The 26,602-nt window shown below is 44.2% G+C and overlaps 2 protein-coding genes across 2 annotated transcripts in view; both read left to right on the top strand.

Moving 5' to 3' along the window:
• LOC147712229 (scavenger receptor cysteine-rich domain-containing protein DMBT1-like) overlaps positions 1-26,602 on the top strand; it is a 1,653,398-nt gene that overhangs the window by 228,588 nt on the left and 1,398,208 nt on the right. The gene's annotated exons all lie outside the window — the stretch shown is intronic.
• LOC147712232 (scavenger receptor cysteine-rich domain-containing protein DMBT1-like) overlaps positions 1-26,602 on the top strand; it is a 64,891-nt gene that overhangs the window by 18,219 nt on the left and 20,070 nt on the right. The window contains exon 3 of the mRNA XM_086919273.1: positions 9,850-10,000. Within this exon, the coding sequence (XP_086775399.1) occupies positions 9,850-10,000 (151 nt within the window). The remainder of the gene's footprint in view (positions 1-9,849; positions 10,001-26,602) is intronic.

Raw genomic sequence — 26,602 nt, forward strand, 5'->3', positions numbered from 1 at the left:
ATATTTATCAGTGTTTGAATGTTGGGACGATTGTTGATAAAATATATGGCAGCGTCGCATACAATATCTGTTTATTTTCCATAATAATGCACCTGCAAACAATAACTTATCCTTTAATATCTTATGAGTGTGAAAAGTGACGCGCAGTAAGAGATGCAGCCACGCCTTATTTTCAAGGAAATGGGGCTGATGCATAGTGTATTTCTCCTTATATTGACACATGGGTGCTCGTTGAATGCCATTTTCCATTCGCCAGCTCGTTGAGTAGTTCTGTCTCCTTCTCTCCTGCTAAAGCCACTGTGCTTCTTTCGGTAGTATGAACACTTAGCAGTTACCAAACAACGGGGCATATTATCAAGACAGGCGATAAAATTATCGCTGCATTAGCGGCAGAAAAATGCCCCGATAAAAGCGGCGATAATGAACTCATGTTAGATGTCCTTCACAACTAACATGGGCTTCAATTGGAATTCCATAGAGCATACTATCAAGCCCATTATCGCCTGTCTTGACAATATGCCCCACCTTTCCTCATCTCCACTGCAGAACTCCATCATGATGTTAGCCGGTGTATTGCAGGGAAACTGCTCAGCAGAAAAAAAATCTTCTGGGCTGAGTGACAGTTTGCTGTTTACATTTGCTTTAATCTTAATCTCCTGTTGTTCGCCGTTCTGAGGTCAGAAAGTTGAGTACTGTTGATTTGGGTAAGAACAGCTGTTAAGCAGGGCAGAAAAAACAGTATCGGGCGATGTATGTGCAAGTTAAACGCCTGGTATAATTTCAGATTACAAAAGGGTCCTTTTGGATGAGGCTTGTATTTGCAAAGCATTAGGTGCGCATATGGTCCGCATATGGTCAAAAACGGGCTGTGTGTGGTGAGGGGGTGACACCTAGGTCCCATTTCGGTGTCCTTCTCCAGCAACTCCACCAGCGGTAGAAACCTATTAGTGCACTGGATTTCCGACCCTGTCTTCTGTATGTCACTCCCAGATTACTTATTTGAGGATTGGCTATCACTTCCAGCATCTAGGTTTCCCTCTGCCTATTCCTGGGCCCCCTTTTTTTAGGGGGTTACGAAACATAGCTGCAATAGCTAGTTGGCAGGCCATGGTAGGGTTGTTTAAACTAGCTCGTTGGGTAGAGCATTGTGGGGATTTAGTATTTGCTACATACGTGGTTGTATCTGTCACTGATATGTTCTCACACTTGCTAATGAGGTTTTCTATCCTATCCTATCCAGTGCACAGTTACTCCCTGCAATTGTCTGTATCTTCTTAGCCTTCTTCCCTTTAATATCCCTCCCCGACCCTCCCCCTCCCACTCCCCCACTGCCCTCCATAGTTTTCCTTTTCCCCATGCTACCTCTATAGTACAAGTTAGGTCTAAAGCAATCTGTCTTCACAATCAGCAATTAGCAGGCCTCTTGGCCCCTTGGACAAAAACCCACAGGCCACCCTTATACCGGCCCCACAAGCCAGTCAGGAGAGAAATCATAATTATTTAAAATCAAAGAGAGTAGTTTGGGCAATGCTGGGAGATATCCGGGTTAAAAGTACTTGACTAGTCCACGACAGTTCTTGAATGTCCAGCGAATCTGAGCAGGCAAGATGCAAAATCCCAGTGGAAAGGGGGTGGCCCTTCCCAGCTGCTTCCTGGCAATGACGGGCAAGGATGGGCCCGCCCTTGGGCCGGGTGCATCCCGCACCACGGGGGGAGAGGCATCGCTATAAGCACGATGACAACAAGCAGCTTCCCCTCACAGCAGCACCTGCGGTGAAAGCAAGGAATGCTGGGGCAGGTAGTCCTCACACTAAATTTGAGCGCCTGGATGGGCTGATGGCACTAGCGAAGTTTCTGACGTTGACTCTGGGACTTCTGTCCCACCAGGGTGCTGCGCAGAGCTTGTAGTATCCCTTGCTGGTGATAAAATAGCTTGCTCTGCGCCCCGGAAGGAGAGACAGCGCTATAAGCCCGGTGACAACAATCACCTCCCCCTCACAGCGGCGCCTGCGGTGAAAGCAAGGAATGCAGGGGCAGATAATCCTTGCACTGAAGTTGAGCGCCTGGCTGGGCTGATGGCGCTAGCAGCGTTTCTGACGTTGACCCTGGGACTCCTGTCCCACCAGGTGCTGGCAGAGCTCGTGGTGTCCCTTGCTGGCGATAAAATAGCTTGCTCCCATTTTTTTAACATACATGCTCATTTTAAATATTTTTCGAATTTGCGAACCCATTGCCAATTTGCAAAACAAAAGCATAAATTCAATATACTACAACACAATACACTTTTCAAGTTTAACTTTTAATTTAAATTTTTTCAAATTGTTTCTAACCCTGTCAAATTTAATGTAATTATTAACTTCAATCTCACTTGCTCTATAAATAAATTCCACGAATCCACTATGAAGGTACACTGGGGGGACGCACTATGAGCCGTGACAGGGTCGCGACTTCTAATGCCCCCACTTCCATTATCCGATGTCGGCCAGAGGACCCCACCCCCTGGAACCTGGTCATTTTTTAATAAAAAATGGGAGCTGGGCTGCTTTCCACCCCCACCCCCTTCTGGTCCATTTTGGCCATGGGGACCCCATACGCAGGGGCTTGCCCAATTCTGGGCAAGCCCCGGGCCTGCCCCAGAATGGTATGGCGGCATTGCAGGGGGAACCCATCCCCCAGGGCCCCCCCAGACCTTCTAAAAAAATATATTTTAGAGGGGTCCATGTGGCCCCCCTCCCGGGCCATTTTTGGCCCTGGGGAACCCAAACCCCAGGGTTTGGCCTCTTGGCTGAGGACTACGAGGCACCCCATTGCGCCCGCGGTCCCTTCCGGCTCCCTTCCTCCTGCAGGAGCCAGCATTGCTTTTGGACAAATGGCAAGCATGCAGCTTCCTTTGCCCAAAAGCAATTCTGCTTCGCTTCATGGAAGTAAGAGCAGTTTTCTTGCTCTTGCTTCCATGAAAAAGTTTGCTATAGTGTGGCGGGAGCAGGGCTCCCCCCCTGCCACAGCAAACTGCAATGTCCTGCGTGTGGGTACCCGGGGAAATTGCTGGAGCTGGTTCTGGGGTTGGCGGTCTCCAGGGCCATGGAGGGTTCCACGAGGGGAGCTCCCGTACTATCTTCTGGGCAGCCCTGGTGAGGTGGTTGTCCCCGGGGCCGTGGGTCCACAAAAGTCCCCCACATGATAATTATTGAATGATCCGGGGAGGTGGTGGTCTAGGGGGCAGTGTGGTGGGCAGGAGCCCCCCACACATTATCATTTATAAAAAGCCCTGAGGAGGTGGCGGTCCCTGGGGATTCAGGGGGGGCACATGCCCCTGCATCTCATTAAATGAGCCCTGGAGAGGTGGCAGTCCCCTGGGCAGAGTGGGGGCAAGAGCCACCCCACACATTATTATTTACAAAAGCCCCAGGGAGGTGGTGGTCCACGGGGCTGTGGGAGGAGCCACGTGCCCTCTGCATCTCATTAAATTAGCCCCAGGGAGGTGGCCCCACAGGCCCCCACATCACAATTGACCTTGCTTCCGGCACCTGGCCCACCCGGGGGCTTGATTAAACAAAGAACGGGGGACCGTGCTTAGTTGGCAGACCCTACATGAATCCTGCTGAAAATATATTTTTTAAACTGCTTATCATGTAGGACCCCCTGAGCAGGTCTAGGGGGTCAGGGTGTTTCTACCCTGCACCCTTTTCTTCATCTGTTTATGTTCTTTGACTTTTTTCTTGTGACTCGGTTCAACCGAGTCACAAGATGGCTGCCAACACTTCCTGGTTTAACGTGTTGGCAGCCAATCAGAGTCAAGCTCATGATCGGGAGGGTTTGTGGATTCACTGAGGTGACCGAATACTTATGTTTCTAAATATATACATTTCTCAGGTACTACTGTCACGATTTACACTATTGAAAAAAAAGTTCTCTTTTTAAACCAAGAGCTACCTTTTTGCCGAATTTGGTGTAATTCCGTTCAGAAGTTTGGGCTGTAGCCTTGTCCAAAGTTTCCAATGAAAATGTACATAAAGAATATGTGTTTTGGGACCCTGTTTTTTCTCGGCCCCCGCTTGACAATTCACCCCAAAACTTTCAAGGCAGGAGCTGACTTGAGCAGGCCACTAGTTATGAAAGTTTTTGCAAAGATTCGTCAAACTACGCCAAAGATGTTGGCAAAACACTTTTTGAATAGAGACAAGGTCCTATATATATGTATATATATATATATACATATATATATATAGAATACAGGCTCCTCCTCAGATCTCACAGCGTTACAAACACAGCGCACGCCGGCAAACGAGGGAGACAGACCACAGGAATCAGCAAAAGATAGTTTATTGCAGCGACAACACAGAGAACAGCTATGCGTTTCAGGCTACACGCCCTTGTTCACGCTGTAACATTGCCACAAATGAAATGCTATTTTATATTTGCTTAACCATGTTCACACCCACTTCTAGTGACATCACAAATCAACAAATCATGTGATGTAAAATAAAAAGTGAAGAAATACTACTGCTTGTAGTTTAAGCAGCAAGAAATGTAGCACAATTAGAGCTATAAGATATAATAGGATAAATCCCAATATAGCAACATATGAAACAAAATTGACAAAACATTATGACATATATTTAAAATAAATGTCAAAACAACATCTAACTATTCTTACATATGTATGTCAGGTTTGATTAATAATTACTGTATAAATACATTTTCATAACTGTACCTTAAGACTCTAAAACTAGGAGGGTCTTATATACATACCTTACATGTCAGGAATTAGTCAGTAGTTATAATCTTCATGTGCAAAAATACAGCCAAGCAGCAATAAAGTGGTAAAAAGTGCAATAAAGTTGTGCAGATATATGTGCAAAGTAAGCAGCAAGAAAAGTGCAATACTAATGAGATCAAGAGACAACATCATATTTATATTATGAACTTATCAAATCCCTGAGATATAATCGCTATATAGTATAATATCTATGATTTTCATATATCTCTTAAAAACAATCAGTATCAAAAAGTGTCTAAAAAAGTATCAAAAGGTATCAAAAAGTTAAAACCTACAACCTAAAAATGTCTATAAACATATGTATAATCAATATATTTACACACCAAACATTTAATACACACAAGATACCACTTCAGTATTATAAACAATAATCGAAAATATATATATATATATATATATATATATATATATATATATATATATATATATATATATACCCAAGGCAGAGGCGACTCCATGCCGTGTTTGTCAGGTAACCCACACTACTTTAGGAGGTGGGATGGACAATTGAACTTTACTCTGGGACTGTAAGCGAGAGACACAACTCGACCAGGGGGGCATTTGAGAAAGGAAAAACCCCCGAAACGCGTCATGCCCATGGTCTGATGAAAGATTAAAGGTGGATGCTACACAAGCCTCGTGTGCTGCCTGTTTCTTTCTGTTGGAGGAGACATCATGGGTAACATTTAGCGTGTCGCAAGCGTTTGGCATTCGTGCTGAACCACACACAAGGCGTGCACCCTCCACAAGTGTCCAAAGGGGGTCGCAAAAAGGTAGACCCTCGGACTACCCCGCATCAAGCCTGCACCGGATAATGCTGTGAAAACAGTCCATACCTGCATGGAGCCACGCCCTTACTTCACTGGCGTTTCCTTATCCAAGGACAGTCTGAAGTGCGAGGAAGGGGGAGAGGAGTGTGGAGATCATCACCTGAACCCACAACAGCCACAGTTCCTTCCAGACGACATAGCACACCGGCTGTTGAACCAACAAAGAAACTGAGCCGGTAATTGGTATCGCCGCCGGCATGCAAGGAACACTGCATGCTGGGAAATGCAGTTTACTACCCAAGGCAGAGGCGACTCCATGCCGTGTTTGTCAGGTAACCCACCCTACTTTAGGAGGTGGGATGGACAATTGAACTTTACTCTGGGACTGTAAGCGAGAGACACAACTCGACCAGGGGGGCATTTGAGAAAGGAAAAACCCCCGAAACGCGTCATGCCCATGGTCTGATGAAAGATTAAAGGTGGATGCTCCACAAGCCTCGTGTGCTGCCTGTTTCTTTCTGTTGGAGGAGACATCCTGGGTAACATTTAGTGTGTCGCAAGCGTTTGGCATTCGTGCTGAACCACACGCAAGGCGTGCACCCTCCGCAAGTGTCCAAAGGGTGTCGCAAAAAGGTAGACCCTCGGACTACCCCGCATCAAGCCTGCACCGGATAATGCTGTGAAAACAGTCCATACCTGCATGGATCCACGCCCTTACTTCACTGGCGTTTCCTTATCCAAGGACAGTCTGAAGTGCGAGGAAGGGGGAGAGGAGTGTGGAGATCATCACCTGAACCCACAACAGCCACAGTTCCTTCCAGACGACATGGCACACCGGCTGTTGAACCAACAAAGAAACTGAGCCGGTAATTGGTATCGCCGCCGGCATGCAAGGAACACTGCATGCTGGGAAATGCAGTTTACTACCCAAGGCAGAGGCGACTCCATGCCGTGTTTGTCAGGTAACCCACACTACTTTAGGAGGTGGGATGGACAATTGAACTTTACTCTGGGACTGTAAGCGAGAGACACAACTCTACCAGGGGGGCATTTGAGAAAGGAAAAACCCCCGAAACGCGTCATGCCCATGGTCTGATGAAAGATTAAAGGTGGATGCTCCACAAGCCTTGTGTGCTGCCTGTTTCTTTCTGTTGGAGGAGACATCGTGGGTAATATATATATATATATATACATACTGTATAGAAATATAATACTGCAAATATATACATCAAGGAATAACACCGTCATCACAATAAATATTGGAATAAATAGAAAGATACAGATTAATTACAAAAAGACAGAATAGTCACATAATGATTGGACTGGCCATAAAACATATCCTAATCCACAACCCACTCAACCTTCAATAGGGAACCTAACTGACAGGGAGTATATAGAATAGGGTACGGAGGGCTATAGGTACAATATATCCAGACTTTACAAAAAATGATGTAATTCATCTGAATCATTTAGTCCATTAGGCCAACGGCTATCAAATTCAAGTATCATTCTAGATTCAAGCTGTCTTAATAGAGTTTCACGGTCGCCTCTTCTTTTTAATGTCAATATCGGCCCCACCACGAAGTATTTTAAGCAAGACAGGTCATTATTATGAACTCTCCTGAAGTGGCGGGCAACCGGATAAGCCGGATCATTGTGTAAAATTGCCCGAAGATGTTATATATATATATGTAACTGTTAGTTTGTTCAAAATCTCAAATCTCCGAAAGTACATCACTGATTGCTTTGAAATGTTGACACAATGTTGCATTTGAATACGCGTGTTTTTATATATACATGTCATACCTGTGACAGGTAAAAGGCGCCGGAACAATAAGGTGCCGCTTGATCTGCGCCTGAATGGAAAGGTGCCGGTTGATCTGAACTCAGGACGAATTTCATTGCCTCATAACTTATGCAATTTAGTCATGTCAAAAGATGAATTCGTTAAAAAAGTATTTCCCAATATTCAAACCAATTATAAGAAACACAATTGACTGAGTGAACAAGCTATTCTAGCGGTCAAGAACAAAGACGTGTACGAACTTAACAATATTATTCAGTCTAACTTTCAAAGCGAGACAGTCACATGCAAGTCCGTCGACACTGGAACCAGATGAAGCGATTAATTATACAACATAATTTTTTAATTCACTCGATCTGCCAGGGATGCCACCCCACGTACTGCAATTGAAAATCGGCATGTCAATTATCATGTTGCGAAATATCCACTAGCCAAAGCTTGGCAACAGCACGTGGCTTGCAGTAAAAAAATTAATGAGCAACCTCGTAGAAGCAACAATCTTCACAGGACCTTTCAAAGGTGAAGATGTCCTCATTCCTCGCATTCCTATGGTTCCAACGGATATGCCATTTCAATTTAAGAGATTGCAATTCCCAATTCGATTGGCGTTTGCAATCACCATCAACAAAGCTCAGGGCCAATCGTTACAATTGTGCGGATTTACATCTAGACACGGATTGCTTCTCACATGGAAAATTATATGTTGCGTGTTCTACAGTCAGCAAACCAGACACTCTCGATATCTGCACAGACAATGGAACAGCAAAAAGTATTGTATACACACAAGCATTGTGAAATTAAACATATTAGAAACGTGCACTTCCTCTTTTCTTTCTTTTCCATTTAACCAGACTGAGCCACAGCAACGCTGTGCCTGTAAATTTGGAATTGATACGACTACGTATTCCATGGCCTTTTCTGACATGCCAGTAAAACTAAAGAGCCATTACACATGCTGATCAGAATTTAAGGTTTATGTGTTACAATGTAACTGCAGGCTGCGCTACATAGGTAGCACCAATCTACAAGTGTATGTACGCATATTGCAACATCTGAGAGTGGTCATAAATTCGGACCCTGCAAATCCTGTCGGTCAACACATAAAATTGGAACATAATAGCAATCTTAACTGTATCCAATATTTTGTGATCAACACAGTTCCAGTTAAAACACAGGGCGGTAATCGATAAAAGAAACTAAGACAACTAGAAAGCAAATACATAGTTGAGCCTGATACCAAGTACCCTATGGGTCTTAACTTATGCGAAGACTTTTACATGTCCTACCTTTTATTTTTCACAGTACCCTGCCCTATCTAGGACTTACCTTAGGGGAAACATATACGTAATAAAAGAGGGTTTTAAGACTTGGCAAGGGGATTTAAATGCTAGTCGACATGGTAGTATGCACAGCACACAGAGGCTCTGCACCAACAGGTCTGAGACATGCTTAAGGGGCTAATTAAGTGGGTGGCACAATCAGTGCTGCAGGCCCTAGTAGCGTTTAATTTACAGGCCCTTAGCACATGTAGGTCACTTTATTAGGGACTTATAAGTAAATTAAATGTGCCAGTTTGACATACAGCAAACAAACCATGTTTAGGGGAGTGAGCACACGCACTTTAGCAGTTAGCAAGCACTGAGTTCTAAGGCCAAGAAAAATGAGGTCAGAAAAAGAGGAAAGGGAAAGCAAAATGTTAAGGAGTGACCCTGCAGAAATGGCCATTTCCAACAGCTTCTAATATAAAAACAAATAGGGAGCAGTAAGTCATCAAGAGAATCAGTGCAAATCTATGGATTTGTATTGTTCAATTTTTTAATGAAACCTTCAAATATTTAAAGTCATCCTAAAAAGCTCTGTTGCTCAACTAACAAACTGAAACATATTATCATCAATTTTTCATTATATATGAGTAGACCGCAACTACTTGAAATGATAGAGAATAGACAATTGTAGATGGCAACCAACATATGTTTTCCCTATTAAAGCCCACTTTATAATGGTTGTAAATTTGCAGAAATATGCATGTTCAATTAGATATACACCTAGCATTTTGAAAGAAAAATGTAAGTACATACAACAAAATACAAATAATATTAAAATCACTGTTCGTAGCTCTACACACCACATAACACAAATTCCTACTATTGATTAATTTGCAGAAAATTTTACAACGCATTCACTGTTTACTCCTACACAGTGGTGAGTATATTTGTTAAGGACACCCTTAACATAATTCAACATTAGACATCTTCAAAGGCAAAATCGTCTACGTTCACACCTTGCCTAATTTTAAAGGTCAAATAGTCCTATTTATAACATATTATTCATAATGAACTCATTCAGTGTGCATAATTGACGGTTAAGCAATCTTTCAGGTAATAAAAATGATAGTAGATGGTCCTACTGTTGGTAGCGACATAGGTAAACGTTTTTCTTAACTCCTCCTTATCTTTATATTAATTTGTTATTACACGTGTCCTTTCATCCTGTAGGCAACTCCTCTTGTGGTGGCATCTTGTCTCAGTCGTATGGGACGTTCACCAGCCCCGGTTACCCATATTCTTACCCAAACAATGCTCAGTGCTTGTGGAAGCTCATGGCGCAAAACAACTCCTGCATTCAAGTCACGTTCTCCGGAGCACGGTAAGTAATACAGGATAGGCTTGTAATATTTTTCGTTTTTTGCTTAATGACATTCTGCTTTTATTGGCAGACAAACATAAACCCTTGATTCTTGTGTCATTTATTCCATCAAATTATTCACTCAGTTTGCTAATCTAATGCTTTTCTTTTATAAGTATTCTTGTATATTGTACCTATGTTTCTAATTGCTTCAATAAAGCTCTTTAAACTCTAAATATAACCCTTGACATTTTTAGAACACAGCTCATACATGCTTAACCTCATGGGAGCATCGAACGTTCAGCGCCCAGTGCTGAATGTTCGAAGAACGAATGCTGGCCTGTCGGCCAACGGTCGTGCGCAGCACCGGCAAGGGCGTGCTTGGGACGACTGTTGGCCGACGGCAGCACTTAAGGGGTTAAGAATTAGGGCCTGATTGTGAATTTCACGGATAGTAATTCATCACTCAGGCTGAAGGAGGACATTACCTTTACTATCCTGATGGACTACTGCTCATCTGGCCCTGCAGTGTTCTCTGTACATTCAAAGTAACCACTGTCACAGCGGTTCCTTTCAATGTCAATATGTTTTTTCGACATTTGCTGACCTATTTGATGGCTGTTCACTAATTTCTTTCAGTGTTTTTGTTTTTCAGAAACAAAATCTCAAAGCAGGAGTTTGTTCTAGATAAACAAAAAAACGAATGACCCCCTCACCCTGGGAGTTCCCTCCCAGGGTGTGGGGGCATTATTGTTTTTTCTGTACCTCACTGTCAGGTTTTTCCCTGCATGAACAGAGAATAAAAATACCTTACACCGTCCTCCCTAAACTAGTTATGTTCATCCTACGGAGAAAGTGTTCTATTGATGGAGCCAAAGGGGGCTCCGACAGAAATGACAGAAATGATAAGGTTTGGCCATCTCTAAATGAAAGCGTTTGGCAGGCCCAATACTCCGCAACGTTTGTGATGAAGTACCTTGTCCATCAAACTTAACCCCTTCGACGCTCAGCTCGTCATGAAGTACACCTCTCGTACGCTCATGACGAGCTGAGCTCGTCATGAACCGATGGATTTTCGAATCTTCAGCACACAGCGGGAAAATGCGCCGCACCGATGGTATTAAACTAAATTGGGCCCTCTAAAAACAAAACTGTGGTATTAATGCACAAAATGTCTAATGTTCAGTGTATCTCCTGTAAATTTAAGTGTTTGACTTAGTTAGGAACTATTTTAGTGAGAAATAAAACATCAACGGTGAAAAGAATCTTACTGTACACATTGTTTTTGTAAACAATATATGTAGTGCTTATTTTGCAAAAATTATCATAATAATACTAAATAATAAATGCCAGTGCTTAAAATTGTTATTAGCAAGGCGCAGTTCATGCCTCACTTCAACCTGCCAGTGTTCACTGTCTGCTAACAGCATGTGTGATGGTGGAACTGGTGAACCAACCATCAACCACAGAATGATTGTCACAACTACTCACAACTGGTAGGGTCTTTACAGAGCAAAACATTTTATGCAGGTTTTTGTTGATTTACTTTGATACGAAGTGGTAATGCAAGAATACATGCCTAGAAAGGTTGATCAGATAGGTATTGTGGGGCCCACTGGGTATATACCTATCATTCGCTTGGACTAAGGGTATGGTAAATCAAGCTTACTGGCTAAGTAAAGGTCCTGCTTCCACAGTTAAACTACCACCCAGTCATGGATGTTCCCATTCCAGGGCACTATATGCACCTTCATGACTGGAATAAAATATTATTTCTCTCAATACTCCCATCATTAAATACCATTAGATGTCCACCATTGAATATGTCCTGAGGGTCTTGAGGAAAATCATAAAATTAGGTGATAGTTACATCTGCCAGAGATCCCGAACCCTGGGCAGATTGTGGGTTCTGGTTATCTGAAAAGCATATCAAAGCTATGTACTTGAGTCTTCCTTCTATGACTAAAAATCATTTGACAGGACATTTAATTTAATCTATAAATAAATGGCTTGCCATTGCACCTAACCTATCTGCTAAAGCATGCATACACCAGCACGTCATTATGGTTTGAACATACTGGAAGAAACTCTTTATCTTTAGTCTGTGCAAAGGACGACAAATGCTGGGCTACAGTGGTGCTTGAGCTATGGGTGCTGGAGGTGCTGTGGCATCCTCCGAGATCACACAGAAGAATGGCAAGAAAGCAGGACAATACACAACATCTCAATTCACACATAACTTGTTGCCCCGCGTTATTAAACATAAACTGGAAAGAGTGTATTCAAACAAGGTTCTACGAATTCTTTTATATTATGCAGGTCAATGGTTATGATTATCTAAGATAAAGGGCCAGATGTACTAAGCATGTTTCCAGTCTCAAACGGCCTGATTCTGAAAATGCTTTTTCTAATGTACAAAATGAAAAATGTGATTCAGTAACTTGTTACCGAATCGCCATTTGTGATTTGCTATTTGGAAGGGGCGTGCTTTGCACATGGATTCCTAAGACTGAATCGGTATGGTACGTACAGAGCCAAACTGGCTGTAGCAGGCACCGGGCGTTTTCCTGGTGGGCCGGAAGGGTGGGGGCCGTTTTTGATACGGGTGGGCGATTTTGCAGCAGTGCTGCAATATCGCCCCCCTGTACCAAAAGCAGCAGCAGTGTTTCCCACCCGTAATATTGAACGCCCAACCCACCCACAGCCGGTCCGACTTAACTGCCAGGGCTGGTTTGCCTTCTCAGTCCGGCCCTGTTTGAGAATATTGATAACATATGTTTTAAGAACAGGCAGTGAACTACTGCCTGCGCTTACAAGATGATTCTTCAAAGTTTAATGTTTTTCAATGCAGACGCAGCCCGTTTTCCCCTTGGGAAAACAGGCTGCATATAACAAAAAACAAAGTGCTTCATTTAAAAGTAAAAAGGTAAGTGTGCCAACAAGGTATTTGCTTGTAAGATTCATTTTCGTTATTCAAGTTATTTCATTTCTAGCAAACTTTCATTATATGTTTGCAAAAAAATATTACAAATGTCCTTTGTCAATACGGCAACTCTGATAGTTTTAGGTTTACTTTAATATGAAAACGTCAGCTTTAGGCAGGAGAATAGGTTCAACAAATTAGTCAAATGATAATTATATTTCTAAACACGGGTGAATAGTAGAAGAATACATTTTATCGTATTGAAAAATCAAGGGGTACTGAAATTTGTCAAGCTCACAATGTAACAGGAAGTTGTATGTTAAAACAGTTATTCATTAGACTTCTCAGTGACAATTGTGTACACTTTTTTCTGAAATAAAGATCGGGCAAAATAAGAGAATATAACAAACAAGTATTGCTGATACAAATATACTGCAGAAAATAAGTGTAATTGTTGACGTTTCGGTCGATGGGCTGTTGTCGATTCGACCATCTTCAGGACTGTAGAAAATGCTATTGCACCCCCCTATTTGAACACGGAAAGAAATGTTTTCAAATAACCTTGTGTACAGTTAAAAAGTCATTGTTTTAGTAACGTATAACACCTGTGTGAAAAAATGAAAAATAAGCGAATTTAGTTAAAACTAGAGAAAGCGAATGCTCAAGTAAGAGTCAATATGGTGATCACTTATCACACATACCAGTAGAGGCTTAGTAGAGAGTATAAAGTCTAAGTGAGTAGAGAACATCTAGGTACCACTTACTTAAGGGATCTCTTTGAAAATAATATGGCAATCACCAAATGAATCTTTGAAACTCGCTTTCGTATCTATGGCAATCAGTCCAAACCTGGAAAAATATAAATTCTATTTTCCATTTAGAAATTGCGCATTAGTTCATCCGAACTATATATATATATGCATAATTAAAATAAAAATGCATATGTAAAAATCTTCACATTCTAAGAATTGTTCAATCTTCATTCCTTAAAAAATAGCCAGAAGAGAGATCTTAGGAGCATTCATTAATCAATGATGCTACTGCTTTTCAGGCAAAATAATTATGGTACTGCATAAAAAATATATGCATATCTAGTCAGAGACGCTATAATCACATTTGCCTCAAAGCAAAATCTTGACCCTAATGTTATCTATAAAGTAACATCCAGTATTTATGCTATGAATTTAGACCTTGCTTGTTCATAAAGTTATTCAATAATGTAGACTAGATTCAATACCTGAATTGGTTTGTAGCGATGTATGCCAAATGCATTAGTGGGGCAGTGTAGTCTAGTTGCCCGAATCAATAAAATATCCTTACAATTAGTACATGAGTTTGAGATCTATAAACTAAAATAACAGAAAAACCAGTAAGCTATATGTATTTAAAAATATCAGCCGACTCACTAATGGAGCTCTCTTAATCATAAATACCTGTATAACGTAGGTTAGCACAGTTCTGCTGTCTTGTCAAAATACACGAGTTCCTCTCAGTCGCCGTGTGTATCATGAAGCCGATCTTACAGTGTGAGTGATATAGGATGTTTGGAGCACGATAGAGGACGATCTCCCAAGCGTCAAACTACTAGGGCCTTATTTATGAAGGACTTGCGCCACCGGTGCGTCACTTTTAACATGGGAAAAAGTGACGCACCGGCGGCGCAAGTCCTTCATAAATAAGGCCCCTAGTATGTTATACGGCGGCCATCTTGAAATGGACAGAGATGCTGTTCTTGCATATCGGAGCATTATTTAACCGACTATCATAATCATGTGACCTAAAACCTTGCATACTACATGGTACTGAAAAGTTAGATAATTAAAGAGTAATAATAAGTAGCCTCACAGAGGAACTTAATCTGAAGATGACTGTTATTTAAAGGTATGGATTTTTTAAGCGGCAACTATAAACAAATTGACCAAATAGATCCGAAAATAAAAAATAGACGCATCAACGTCGATAGTAGACAATATATGTGTTCACAACTGTACAGAGTTCAAGGTATGATAGAAACTGAAAGTGGTTGTCAAAGCTAATTTGTATGCAACTGGTAGCTTGGCACGAAAGCAGTCAGGTTAAACCTGGAGTGAATATGTAATGTATGCAGCACTCAAATGGTGATAAAGAGAAAACACAACATAGGAAAAAAATTGACCAATTTAGAAAAGTAGAGTAAAATGTAATCAATTATTTGAAACCAAAAAAAACAAAAACCCAATCATCAAAATCAGAGTTGCAAATTTATAAAGTTTAAAGTGAAAAATAGTGCCTGAAAGATCAAAACACCAACCGCAGACATCTAGTCGCATGAGACCGGTGCAAAGAAGAAAGTAAGGGCCGCCCACAATGGAGTGCAGTTTAGATAGACAAAATGGATTGTGCCTGGTCTCCTCTTATCTTCAAACTGAAAAAATATTTCGAGGAAATATGTCTAAGAAGGTCATATTCAGCAGGGCAAAGCAGTCAAACCATCAGGGAGCAGCTGGACAAAATTGCGGTGAAGATTTCTATATTATGACTTAGTCTCTTTTTGAAAGTTTAAAATCTCCAGCAGGATGAAGCTGCAGAATGTATCCGACAAGGGCTTCATGAGGACAGATATCCTACCAGAGAGGAACCACTTGCTGCTGCGGAGATCAATATAGCAGGGGGAACGCAAAATCAGGCCGACCAGAAATGCATCTTGAGCAAATCGGTGAGCAGGTCTCCTCTTGGTTCTCAGGGAACCTTTTGGCAGAACATTTCTCTGATTTTTGATTTGGGCTACGTGGAGACCTGTAGCACCACGTCCAAGGGTATAGAGCTGGATGGATCGCTGTCATGGAGTGTCATGACTCACTCAGGTGAAGGACTGGGTTATTTAAGACCCAGCGGTGCCAGGGGACAACACCTGAAACCTTCGTGGGTAACCTGCTCCGGCGTACGAATGACAGAGACACGGGACACTTCCTTCAGCGTCAAAGATTCGAGGTTTATTTACTGCAGGGAACACAGAAGTCACAGGAAGTACAACGAGTGTAAGTTCGAGGAGACTGCTTCAAATTGCTACTGTGGATCGCTCCTTTTATACAAATTTCTCCCATAGGGTTACATGGTACACAAAGGTTTACAACTCGGTTCCCATAATTATCACCGAGAGGGGTCACTTTGGTCACTTTGATACATTCAAGGTCCGGGGCATAAGTGCGGAAACATTTGGCGGTTCCCAACTGTAAAAAACCCATCTTCCCACCATTAGTACATTCCAATCGGCAGTAAAACAGATCGAAAAAGGAACAAGGACAGGTGCAGAGGAAGATGGAAACAGTGGGGAGATCGAAAAGGGTGTAAAAAGGGGAGGTATCAGGAAACAAGAGCTACAGGCATCAAAGGGACGTGCCTAATGAGATGCACGGCTGAGACAATAGACCGGCACGGCAAGATGAGCCTCGAGCGGGGCCATCTGCCTTACAGTATCATCCCCCTCGTCATAAAGACACTTTCAAAGAACATGTGTCTTCCGCGGATGTCTTGGGAATCCCAGGGTCGCGAAACGGACAACGTCCGTTCGCTGGCTACTTGAGGGCAAGAAACAAAATGGATGCCGTATCTAAGATGGAACCCGTGGGTACAGATGAATAACCCACGTAACAAACGAACGGTTTAAGTTAGCACAGGGAAACTGCGCACACTCACTAAACTCGTCATTTGCGCTTCGTAGATACCAGACTCGACCATATTCGTACGAGTCGAAAACACCACTTACAATTGTCACGGAACCTCAGACGCTCCTTTTGCCCTCATGTAGGCAAGCACTAGTCGGAATCATACTCGATATTCATCAGACCATCTAGATGTTGCTGTAACATAGCTCTGTCCAACCGAGTCCCCTTGGTAACAGGTGGCTGTCTTATACACGTTGTAGCACAGAGGCCACATAAGGCAGGACCACACTGCACACAAAGGCAACACGTGAACAGGAACACCACAACAACTCCGATAATCATCAGAATCTTCCAACCCCAAGTTGACATCAGGCCCCAAAACCACCCAAGTAGCGTCCAATCCCCTACATCCACGTGTATGGATTCAGAGATCTTATGCAACTTTGAGATGGCTTGATAGACGGTCGGAGCGTTATCTGGAATGAAAATACAGCAGCTCGAATGGATCACCTTACATACCCCACCTCGATCTGCTAAGATCACGTCTAAAACCATATGGTTTTGTAACGTCATAAGCCTATCCGCCTGAAGTTCTGTGGTGATATTACCAAGGGCACTGGCAGTAATATTAGCTGTCGATTCCACCACTCGAGTCAACTGCCTCAGGTTCCTACTATTAACCATAGGCCCCCAAAACGGGAGGAAACCCTTGAAAAAGTCTCCTGCCTCTTGACCGGCAGTGTCCTCTTCGCTAATTACGCCTCTCACAACTCTAGTTTTGTGATAGTCTGCGTCTACAGTGAACGTTGGAGGCAACAGATTTGCGATAAAACATGAGCCCACAAAGTCGGAGGGCAACCATGCATACGCACGATCATGGCAGACAAAGTATGTACCCTTGGCAGCCAGAAACACAGGGGACGAGACCATCGGCAGAATGTAATTCTCGGTGCAAGCACTCTCTCCAAGTCGGGCTTTCGATCTTCGGCCACGACCCATTAGACAAAAATTACCAATGTGGGGTACGACCCATATCAGAGGCGAGCTTTTAAGCTGTTTTTCACTCGTGAGCTCACTATACTCGACCTTACTCAGGACCCTATAGGCTTGTACCTCTTCCTCTGGAATGAGCGACGGCTCATAGATATCTCTATCTAAATCTTCTATCGCTATCGACAAAGGCTTATGATACGAGCCAGGGCCAAAGTAGGGAGAACGTGGCTCTCGACTGGGATAAGAATCTAGTGCGCTTCGAAACATTGTTTGGAATGCTCGAGCTGAACCCTGGGAACTATACGGTAAGACCAGATATGGGATTCCCTTATCCGTGGTATGTGGCATCAGTCCACACACCCAACAATTAGTAGTATTAACCACTAACTGGTGCTGATGAAGGAGCTGAATAAAGGAATTATTTCGGAATTCTGCACGTCTAGCCTGCTCGTGTTCAGGTAGGATATGAAAAGAATGAGGGGATGCAGTAGAGGTAAGTTTAGGGTCAGAAGTAGGAGTAGGTATGGCAGAAGGTAAGAAGTACGACATCATGTAATACACCCCACCCGCCAATAGTGCAGAAACAGTCAAAAGTAATACGAACATTTGAAACATAAAACATTTGGTACGGATAAGTTGTTGCAGTTTGAATCTTTGCGCCTGAGCTTCTTCCAAGTCCATCAGCTTTGAAAACGCCATCCCCTATGACCGTCCGCAACGTTTCTTGATGCACTTCGTTCTGTGTAGCAGTAGTCAATCCCTAGGAGTTCCCAGGAACCGACGGTCTTTAACCTAACGTCAAGACCTACTAACCAGAAGGAAGTACACGCGCGGCCCTACGGCCTTTATTCACAATGTATATGTAAAATGTCTCTCAGCTGTGGAAGCAAAAATACATATGGAACAAAACTCAATATATACAAAAATAATTACAATGATACGGGTGTTCAGACTGATCGTGGAAAACGGGAAATGCAATTTGTCAAGGAACAAAAACGAAATCTTTTTATTTGTCCTTAGTGCTGGAACGCAAAAAATATCGAGTTTTCCCAGGACGTGTATGTTCATCAAACAAAGGATCCGATGAGGGAACAGAGTCCTGCTGATCAGTCGAATGTTCCGGTCTTGAATCTTTTGGTAGCAAATGTTCAACAGTGTCTTTCTGCTGCACTGAGGATTCTCCGACAGGTTGTGCGTCGCTAAAAGGTACAAAAGCCGGCAATCCTTCGGATTCAGCTGAAGCAATGCCCCTCCTCACCCACGAGTCTGCCGGTAAAGGTATAGGAACTTTCTTTGTATGGGTGGCATGCACCCAATTTTTTCGGCCCTCTAAACGGACGGCAGTTCTCGTGGCAAGGAGGACCTGGTAGGGTCCAGTGAAACGGGGTTCCAAATTCTTCTTACGGGCAAAGTTTCTGGTTACCACCCAGTCTCCAGGCTGTAGCTGGTGGCCTGGACCCTCCGTCTGCGTCAGCAATGCTTCGTAAACCTGTTGGTGAATTAACCTCAGTTTAGCAGTCAGATCATGAAGATAGTCAATCAACATTGGATATTCAAGACTAGAGAACACACCCGGTCTAGGGACCCCCCAGACATTCGCAGGACGACCGAACACTATTTCATAGGGACTAAGCCCTACTCGGGAGTGTACGGTTGCCCTAGTTGACAATAAAGCTAAGGGTAAAGCATTAGGCCACGAAAGACCAGTTGTAGCCTGAACCTTCGCTAGCTTCAGTTTAAGGGTGCCGTTATACCCTTCAACCAAACCAGCTGACTGGGGATGATTGGCGCTATGGAATTTTTGATTAATTCCAAGGCCCTTACACACACTCTTCATCACACTCCCCACAAACTCACTTCCGTTATCAGACCATACAATCCGAGGCATTCCATACCGAGGAAAGTATTCCTTCAGTAGGATTTTCGCAGTCGACAGGGCAGTATTGTCTTTAAGAGGGTAGGCTTCAATCCATCGGGAGAACGCGCAAACCACAACTAGAACATATTTCAGGTTGTTGCATCGCTCCATATGGATGAAGTCTAATTGAATCACCTCAAAAGGACATGAAGGGGGAGCAAAATGGCCAGGAGGAGTTGGGGTTCCCTTACCAGGATTGTACAACATACATACCATACAATTCTTAACCAACCGTTCAGCACATTTCGTGATACCATCATTCTTCCACACATGGGTCAGCAACTTACAAATACCTTTCACACTAATATGTGCTAACCCATGCGCCATTGTCACAACAGCTAGCACATACGCATCCGGTAACATCCATCTCTTATGTTCCGACAAATCAACCCAACAACCATTCGCATCCAACTTTCCCGTACTTTCTTTCCACTTCGTCTTTTCAGTCTCGGTGGCCTCATTTTGAATCGCTTTCACACTCTCGATAGTGTCCTCACACATACTAGTCTCTGTAGGCCACCTAACCGAACTCGTCACATACATTCTAGTGCTAAGGTTCCGGGCAGTCCCCTTAGCAATCTCATCCGCAAATGCATTACCACGACCAACATCATCCGTCACCTTACGATGTGCACTACATTTAACAATCGCTACCTGCTTAGGCAATGTAAGTGCATCCAAAAGATCATTCACAAGTTGTCCATGCTGAATCTTCGTACCATGCGACGTCATAAAACCTCTCTCTCTCCACAACCGTCCAAAGCTATGCGCGACGCCAAATGCATATTGGCTGTCGGTAAACACATTCACACGTTTCCCTTTGGCCAATACACACGCTCTAGTTAGAGCGATCAGCTCTGCAGCCTGGGCAGAGTTCTGATTCAATCTTGCAGTTTCCACAACAGTATTCAAAGTCACAACAGCATACGCAGTAGTCACATCACCATTCGGCAATTTAAAACATGAACCATCCACATACAAAGTTCCATCTGGATTTTCCAAAGGAGTGTTTTTAAGGTCCACTCGACCTTTTGTTTCCTCTTCAGTCCTCAGATAGCAGTCATGGGCTGCTATTTCATCTGACTCTGCGCTAATTGGTAACAAAGTCGCCGGGTTCAGAACATTGCAACGTTTTATCTGAATATGACTTGCCAACAGCGTCAACTCGTACCCAGACAACCTCGCACTCGTCAAGTGCTGAGTTTTCGTACGATTCAAAAGAGTATCGACCGCATGCAGAACCATCACCGTAAGCATATTATCCATGACCAATCCTGCTGATTGTCGGATGGACACCGCAGCTGCCGCTGTTGCTCTCAAGCAACTCGGCAATGCTCTAGCTACCGGGTCCAAGGTCGAGGAAAAATATGCACATGGACGTTGCTTACCACCAAAAGGTTGCGTCAAGACACTCAAAGCACAACCTTCCCTCTCGTGAACATATAATGTAAACGGCTTACTGTAGTCAGGGGTACCTAACACAGGAGCCGAACACAATGAGTCACGCAATTCAGAAAAAGTCTTCTGACATTCTTCCGTCCATGGTAAAGGAGTTGAAACATCCTTGCACGTAAGAGCCACCAATGGTTTCGCTAGCAATGAAAAATTCGGAATCCATTGCCTGCAATACGACGTGATACCTAGAAAGGCACGCACATCTCTTTGGGTTGTTGGCACAGTCATTCGCGCAATTGCTGCAATTCTCTCTGGGGTCAACCGTCTTCCCTCCTTTGACAATAAGTGACCTAGATAGGTTACTTCTTGACAACAATATTGGAGTTTAGAAGGTGACACCTTGTGATGTAAGTCACAGAGATGTTGCAGCAACGACACCGTAGCAATTTTGCAAATGTCCTGAGTATCTGCAGCCACCAATAAGTCATCGACATATTGGATTAAGGCCGCACTAGCCGGCAACGAAAACGCATCCAGTTGACCCTTCAAGGCTTGACTGTAAATCGATGGACTCTCACAGTAGCCCTGAGGAGCGCGTTTAAACCGGAAGCTGCGACCACCAAGAGAGAAAACGAAAAGGTCTCTGCTTTCTTCGGCAATCGGAATGCTGAAGAAAGCATTCTTCAAATCGATCACTGAAAACCAAGATGCAGAAGCTGGAATCAGAGTCAGTAGCGCCGTGATGTCAGGCACAACAGGGTACTGAGGAATCACAATTTTATTCACCTCCCGTAAATCGATAACAAAACGATAAACAGGCGGTTTTGAAGGATCAGTACGTTTTAGAATGGGCAGTACAGGGCTGTTGCACACGTTTCCCCGCGTTTCTTCAATAACATCTTTCTCGATTAGGTCATAAATGATCGCTAACAGTGCTCGTTCACCATCAAGAGAGATTCGATACTGGGGAATACGTGGCAACCGTACATTAGATTTCAGCTGAACAACATAAGGGGAGATGTCAAGCAGGCCCACATCATTCGGACCTGTTGCCCACAAAGATGCAGGAAGAGAACTCAATTCCGGTGGAAGCTTATCGAGAGACAAGTACATAGGAGAGACAACTCTCTCACCTAACGTAAGCTTTACACCCGCAGGAGAACAATACAAAGTTGCATACAAACGTTTTAGCAAATCCAGGCCCAAAAGATTTTCACCACAACCAGTCGTTAAAATCAACGGAGCTTGAAGCTCACGAGGCCCAATTGTAAGGGGCAAAGGGCGTGAAACTGGATTGCTAACGGGGGCGCCAGAGAATCCAACGGAAACATTGGTTAAGCCAGACAAAGGTGCGCCAGGGAGTTTCGAATGCATTATGGAACTTTTCGCTGCACCAGTGTCCAACAGAAAAGGCTCAACGACGCCCGATGTAGCAACTGCGACGTAAGGCCCTCTCTGATCAACCGGAACTGATACCACTCCCTCTCCTTGTCTATGGCTGTCCTAGTAATTTCTGTCGTCAGTTCCCTGATCGACGTAATAATCATCTACATTGTACTGCGCAGATCGTCCTTGCGATGATCCACGTTGGTCAAAACAATTATTGGAATTTGATGAGTTATCTGAACGATCATTTTGAACACCACGACCCCTACCACGTGATGTCTGTTGAGAACCACCACGACCTCCTCTAGATGAGTTACCACTGTTACGATTGTTTAAAACGGGACAGTTGAATTTTAAATGACCCTCCTGTCTACAATAGGCACACTGATTGTACCCTAACGAAGGTCTTTGGGAAGAGGAGTCATTTCGAGGTTGTGACCTATTCGATTGCGACTGCGATCTATTTTGCTGAGGAGCATTCTGATTCGAACGCGGAGGATAGGCCTGCTGCAACAACACTTTAGTTTTAAGTTCTTTCGTCTTTTTATCAGCGCGGTCGTTTTCTTCTTTTTCTCTGTTTTCGTAATACTGTGCGGTAGCCAATATTTGAGCAGATGTAGAGACGGCCCACGCACTCTCAGAATTTTTTAATTTATTGCTCAAATCGGGCAATAAGTTAGAAACAAATGTATCCACAAATAACCGTTGACCACCCTCAGTGCCCATATCCTGACCACTATGGTCGATGAATGCCTCCTCAAATCTCGTAAAGAAATCAGAGACACTCTCGTCTTTCTGCTGTTTACAGGCTGACAATTTGTCCCAGTTCACCCTCATGGATGGCATAAGCGTTTTCATCAAGGTAATAATTCTTTGAGGGAGAGCAGTAATAAGCTGTTCAGGCTTTGCCCCGCCAACTTGTTGCGTATCGGCCGCAGTAAGAGCAGCCCAATCGCCACCTAATTCGTTCGCATGATCTTCGTGCCGAATCTTAGCCCATACCGGTTGAGGTACGACATTTCCGAACAGCATGTCGATATCGGCAAGATTCATTATCGTAGCGTCTACAAGCTGCGATAATTCTTTATAATACCCTGCAGGATTTTTGCGAGGGTCAGGCAAAGATTGTTTCACCTGCAACACTTCTGATCTTTTCCATGGGAGATGTATCCATACTCTCTGGAAATGTGCCACTACCGGAGGTTGAGCCTGAGGATTAGCTGGCATCCATACAGGTGGAACTTCTCGCATGGGAAACTGACCAGACGGGTCTAACTGCCTCTCAACATCCTCAACAAACAATGCTTGAGGAATCGGAGAGGGTCGGAAAGATAACAACCGCTCAACAGCGCGTCGAACGTTGGTATCCACTATCATTCCGCTCGAGAACTGAAGCTGTAGATCAGACAAAGCGGTCAACACATCATCAGGTGCATCGACCGATATTTGGTCGCGAAGAACCTTACACATTTCCTCGAACACGTACCTCTGTGTCGGTACGTTAAATTGACAGAACGTATCAAGTACAGCACGTGGAGGATTTCTAAGAGGGTGCGTCATCCAACCCATCGCCATGTTATATAACGCAGCACGTTCCCTGTTACCGGGAAGCTGACTACGTCTTTGAGGACCGTCCGAACCAGCGGACCCAAGAACAGGACCAAGAGAATTGAAAAAGCTAGCCGCAACCGGAGGGGTACGACATCGAGTAGAAGGAGAAGTATAACATAAAGGAGTAACAAAAGAAGAGGTAGAGGCAGAAGAAGCAACAGGAGTAAGTAGGGTAGGAGCAGTAGCGGGAGCAGGAGTATGTGGAAGCAGAGGAGCAGTAGGAGCAGCAGTAGGCAAAGGAGCAGGAACAGTCGGAAGAACAGGTATAGGTTGAGGAACAGGTTGAGGAACAGGTACAGGGGGAACCACCGGAAGCGCGGTACCCTGTACATACGGAGGTGGCGACTTCATAAGATAGGACATTAAAGGATCCTCAACTAATTCTTCCTTTTTATCCGACTCCGTTGGCAAAGCAGGATAGCATTTATCTATGGACATACGCTGTAGCCTATCAAACACTTCCTTTTCCTTATCCTCCTTATCACGCTGAAACTGCTCTGCTTTCTTTAAAATAGTAGCAACACCATCTCTCTGATTACGTTTAGCCTGTCTGATCTCTTTCTGTCGGGCTTCTTTACGCCACAACCGAAAGGCATCAAACATGGCCGGCCTTGACTTTTTCTCAAACAATTTAGCCTCAAGATTATCTAAGATCGTGGTCTCAAAACTACCATGAGGTGGCCAGCTAAGGGCACCATCTTTTTTGGTATAACGAATCCAGTATTCATTAAAAGTGATCGGGCCTAGCCCGTGCTTACTGTAGAGCTCATAAGTGGGAGTTCCAACCGGAGGTATCGGACAAGAGTCCTCCAGTCGGGAATCCGTACCACAACGTCTGAAACAACTAAACAAAGTACTGCGACCAGGCATCTTGCACACTAGCCGAGTTTCACAAACGTCAAGGGTTACGGGATTTACCAAGTCCCTGCAAAGAGCAACAACCCTCGGTCTTTGGCGGCTGCAGTCGTCAAATATCACAACAAAGTACCAAGAACCACAAATGCAATGGAACCATGCAACAACTAAGCAACCACAACCAAGAACTCTGGGAGCGACCCACAAATACTTAACTCAAAGATCGATGGCGTCACCAGGAAGGCCCGTCAATCGTCTCGCTATACCAAGGTCTACGCCAGGCGCCAAAACAGGTCTACAGTCAGGGCAGCAGTCCGTCGCAGCCGTCAGGAGGCGGGAATCTTCGCGGGAAAAGTCTTCGGGCCACTTGTTTCGACAACAGGATCGATGAAGCGGAGTGCACCTTCCCTCAGAGATTTCACACGAAGTTCCTCACGATCGTCGGGCTTGGACCGGTACCACTGATGCAGCCCCACGTTGGGCGCCAACTGAAGGACTGGGTTATTTAAGACCCAGCGGTGCCAGGGGACAACACCTGAAACCTTCGTGGGTAACCTGCTCCGGCGTACGAATGACAGAGACACGGGACACTTCCTTCAGCGTCAAAGATTCGAGGTTTATTTACTGCAGGGAACACAGAAGTCACAGGAAGTACAACGAGTGTAAGTTCGAGGAGACTGCTTCAAATTGCTACTGTGGATCGCTCCTTTTATACAAATTTCTCCCATAGGGTTACATGGTACACAAAGGTTTACAACTCGGTTCCCATAATTATCCCCGAGAGGGGTCACTTTGGTCACTTTGATACATTCAAGGTCCGGGGCATAAGTGCGGAAACATTTGGCGGTTCCCAACTGTAAAAAAACCATCTTCCCACCATTAGTACATTCCAATCGGCAGTAAAACAGATCGAAAAAGGAACAAGGACAGGTGCAGAGGAAGATGGAAACAGTGGGGAGATCGAAAAGGGTGTAAAAAGGAGAGGTATCAGGAAACACGAGCTACAGGCATCAAAGGGACGTGCCTAATGAGATGCACGGCTGAGACAATAGACCGGCACGGCAAGATGAGCCTCGAGCGGGGCCATCTGCCTTACAGTATCATCCCCCTCGTCATAAAGACACTTTCAAAGAACATGTGTCTTCCGCGGATGTCTTGGGAATCCCAGGGTCGCGAAACGGACAACATCCGTTCGCTGGCTACTTGAGGGCAAGAAACAAAATGGATGCCGTATCTAAGATGGAACCCGTGGGTACAGATGAATAACCCACGTAACAAACGAACGGTTTAAGTTAGCACAGGGAAACTGCACACACTCACTAAACTCGTCATTTGCGGTTCGTAGATACCAGACTCGACCATATTCGTACGAGTCGAAAACACCACTTACAATTGTCACGGAACCTCACAGGTTGCATCCAGGTGTGGTTTCAAGATGGTTGGAGCCTTTTCTGTCCCTGAGGCTCTGATCAGGAGACCAGGTAACTTGCCCTTGGAGTCACTCTGGTAGCCCTAGGCACAAGTAGAAAAGTAAATCTAGCAGTAGGATAGTCCTCTGAGGGCACATGGCGTGCTTCAGGTTTCAGGGCCATCTTCTGAAGTACACAGCAGTCCACAGGAAGCATGGCAGTCTTCTGAGAGTCCTCCACAGATCCAGAAGTGAACTGTGAAGGGGGTCTAAGGGTCCTAACTTTTAACCTGGTGCCAGCTTTGAAGCGGAAGAAACTTCTGGAGTCCCGGTCCTACCCCCTCCCCCACAGGTAGTTCTGGGTTTTCCCCCTGCCCTGGTCCCAGGACATCGGGGGCACAAACAACTAGTGTGAAGTAATTTGTGTGTGGGCTGAGGCAGTTTCTTTGAAGTGCTGATGGGGCTATGCACAGCTCAGCAACTCCCATGA

This window comes from Lissotriton vulgaris, chromosome 5, assembly GCF_964263255.1.
Source record: "Lissotriton vulgaris chromosome 5, aLisVul1.2, whole genome shotgun sequence".
Classification (NCBI taxonomy): Eukaryota; Metazoa; Chordata; class Amphibia; order Caudata; family Salamandridae; genus Lissotriton; species Lissotriton vulgaris.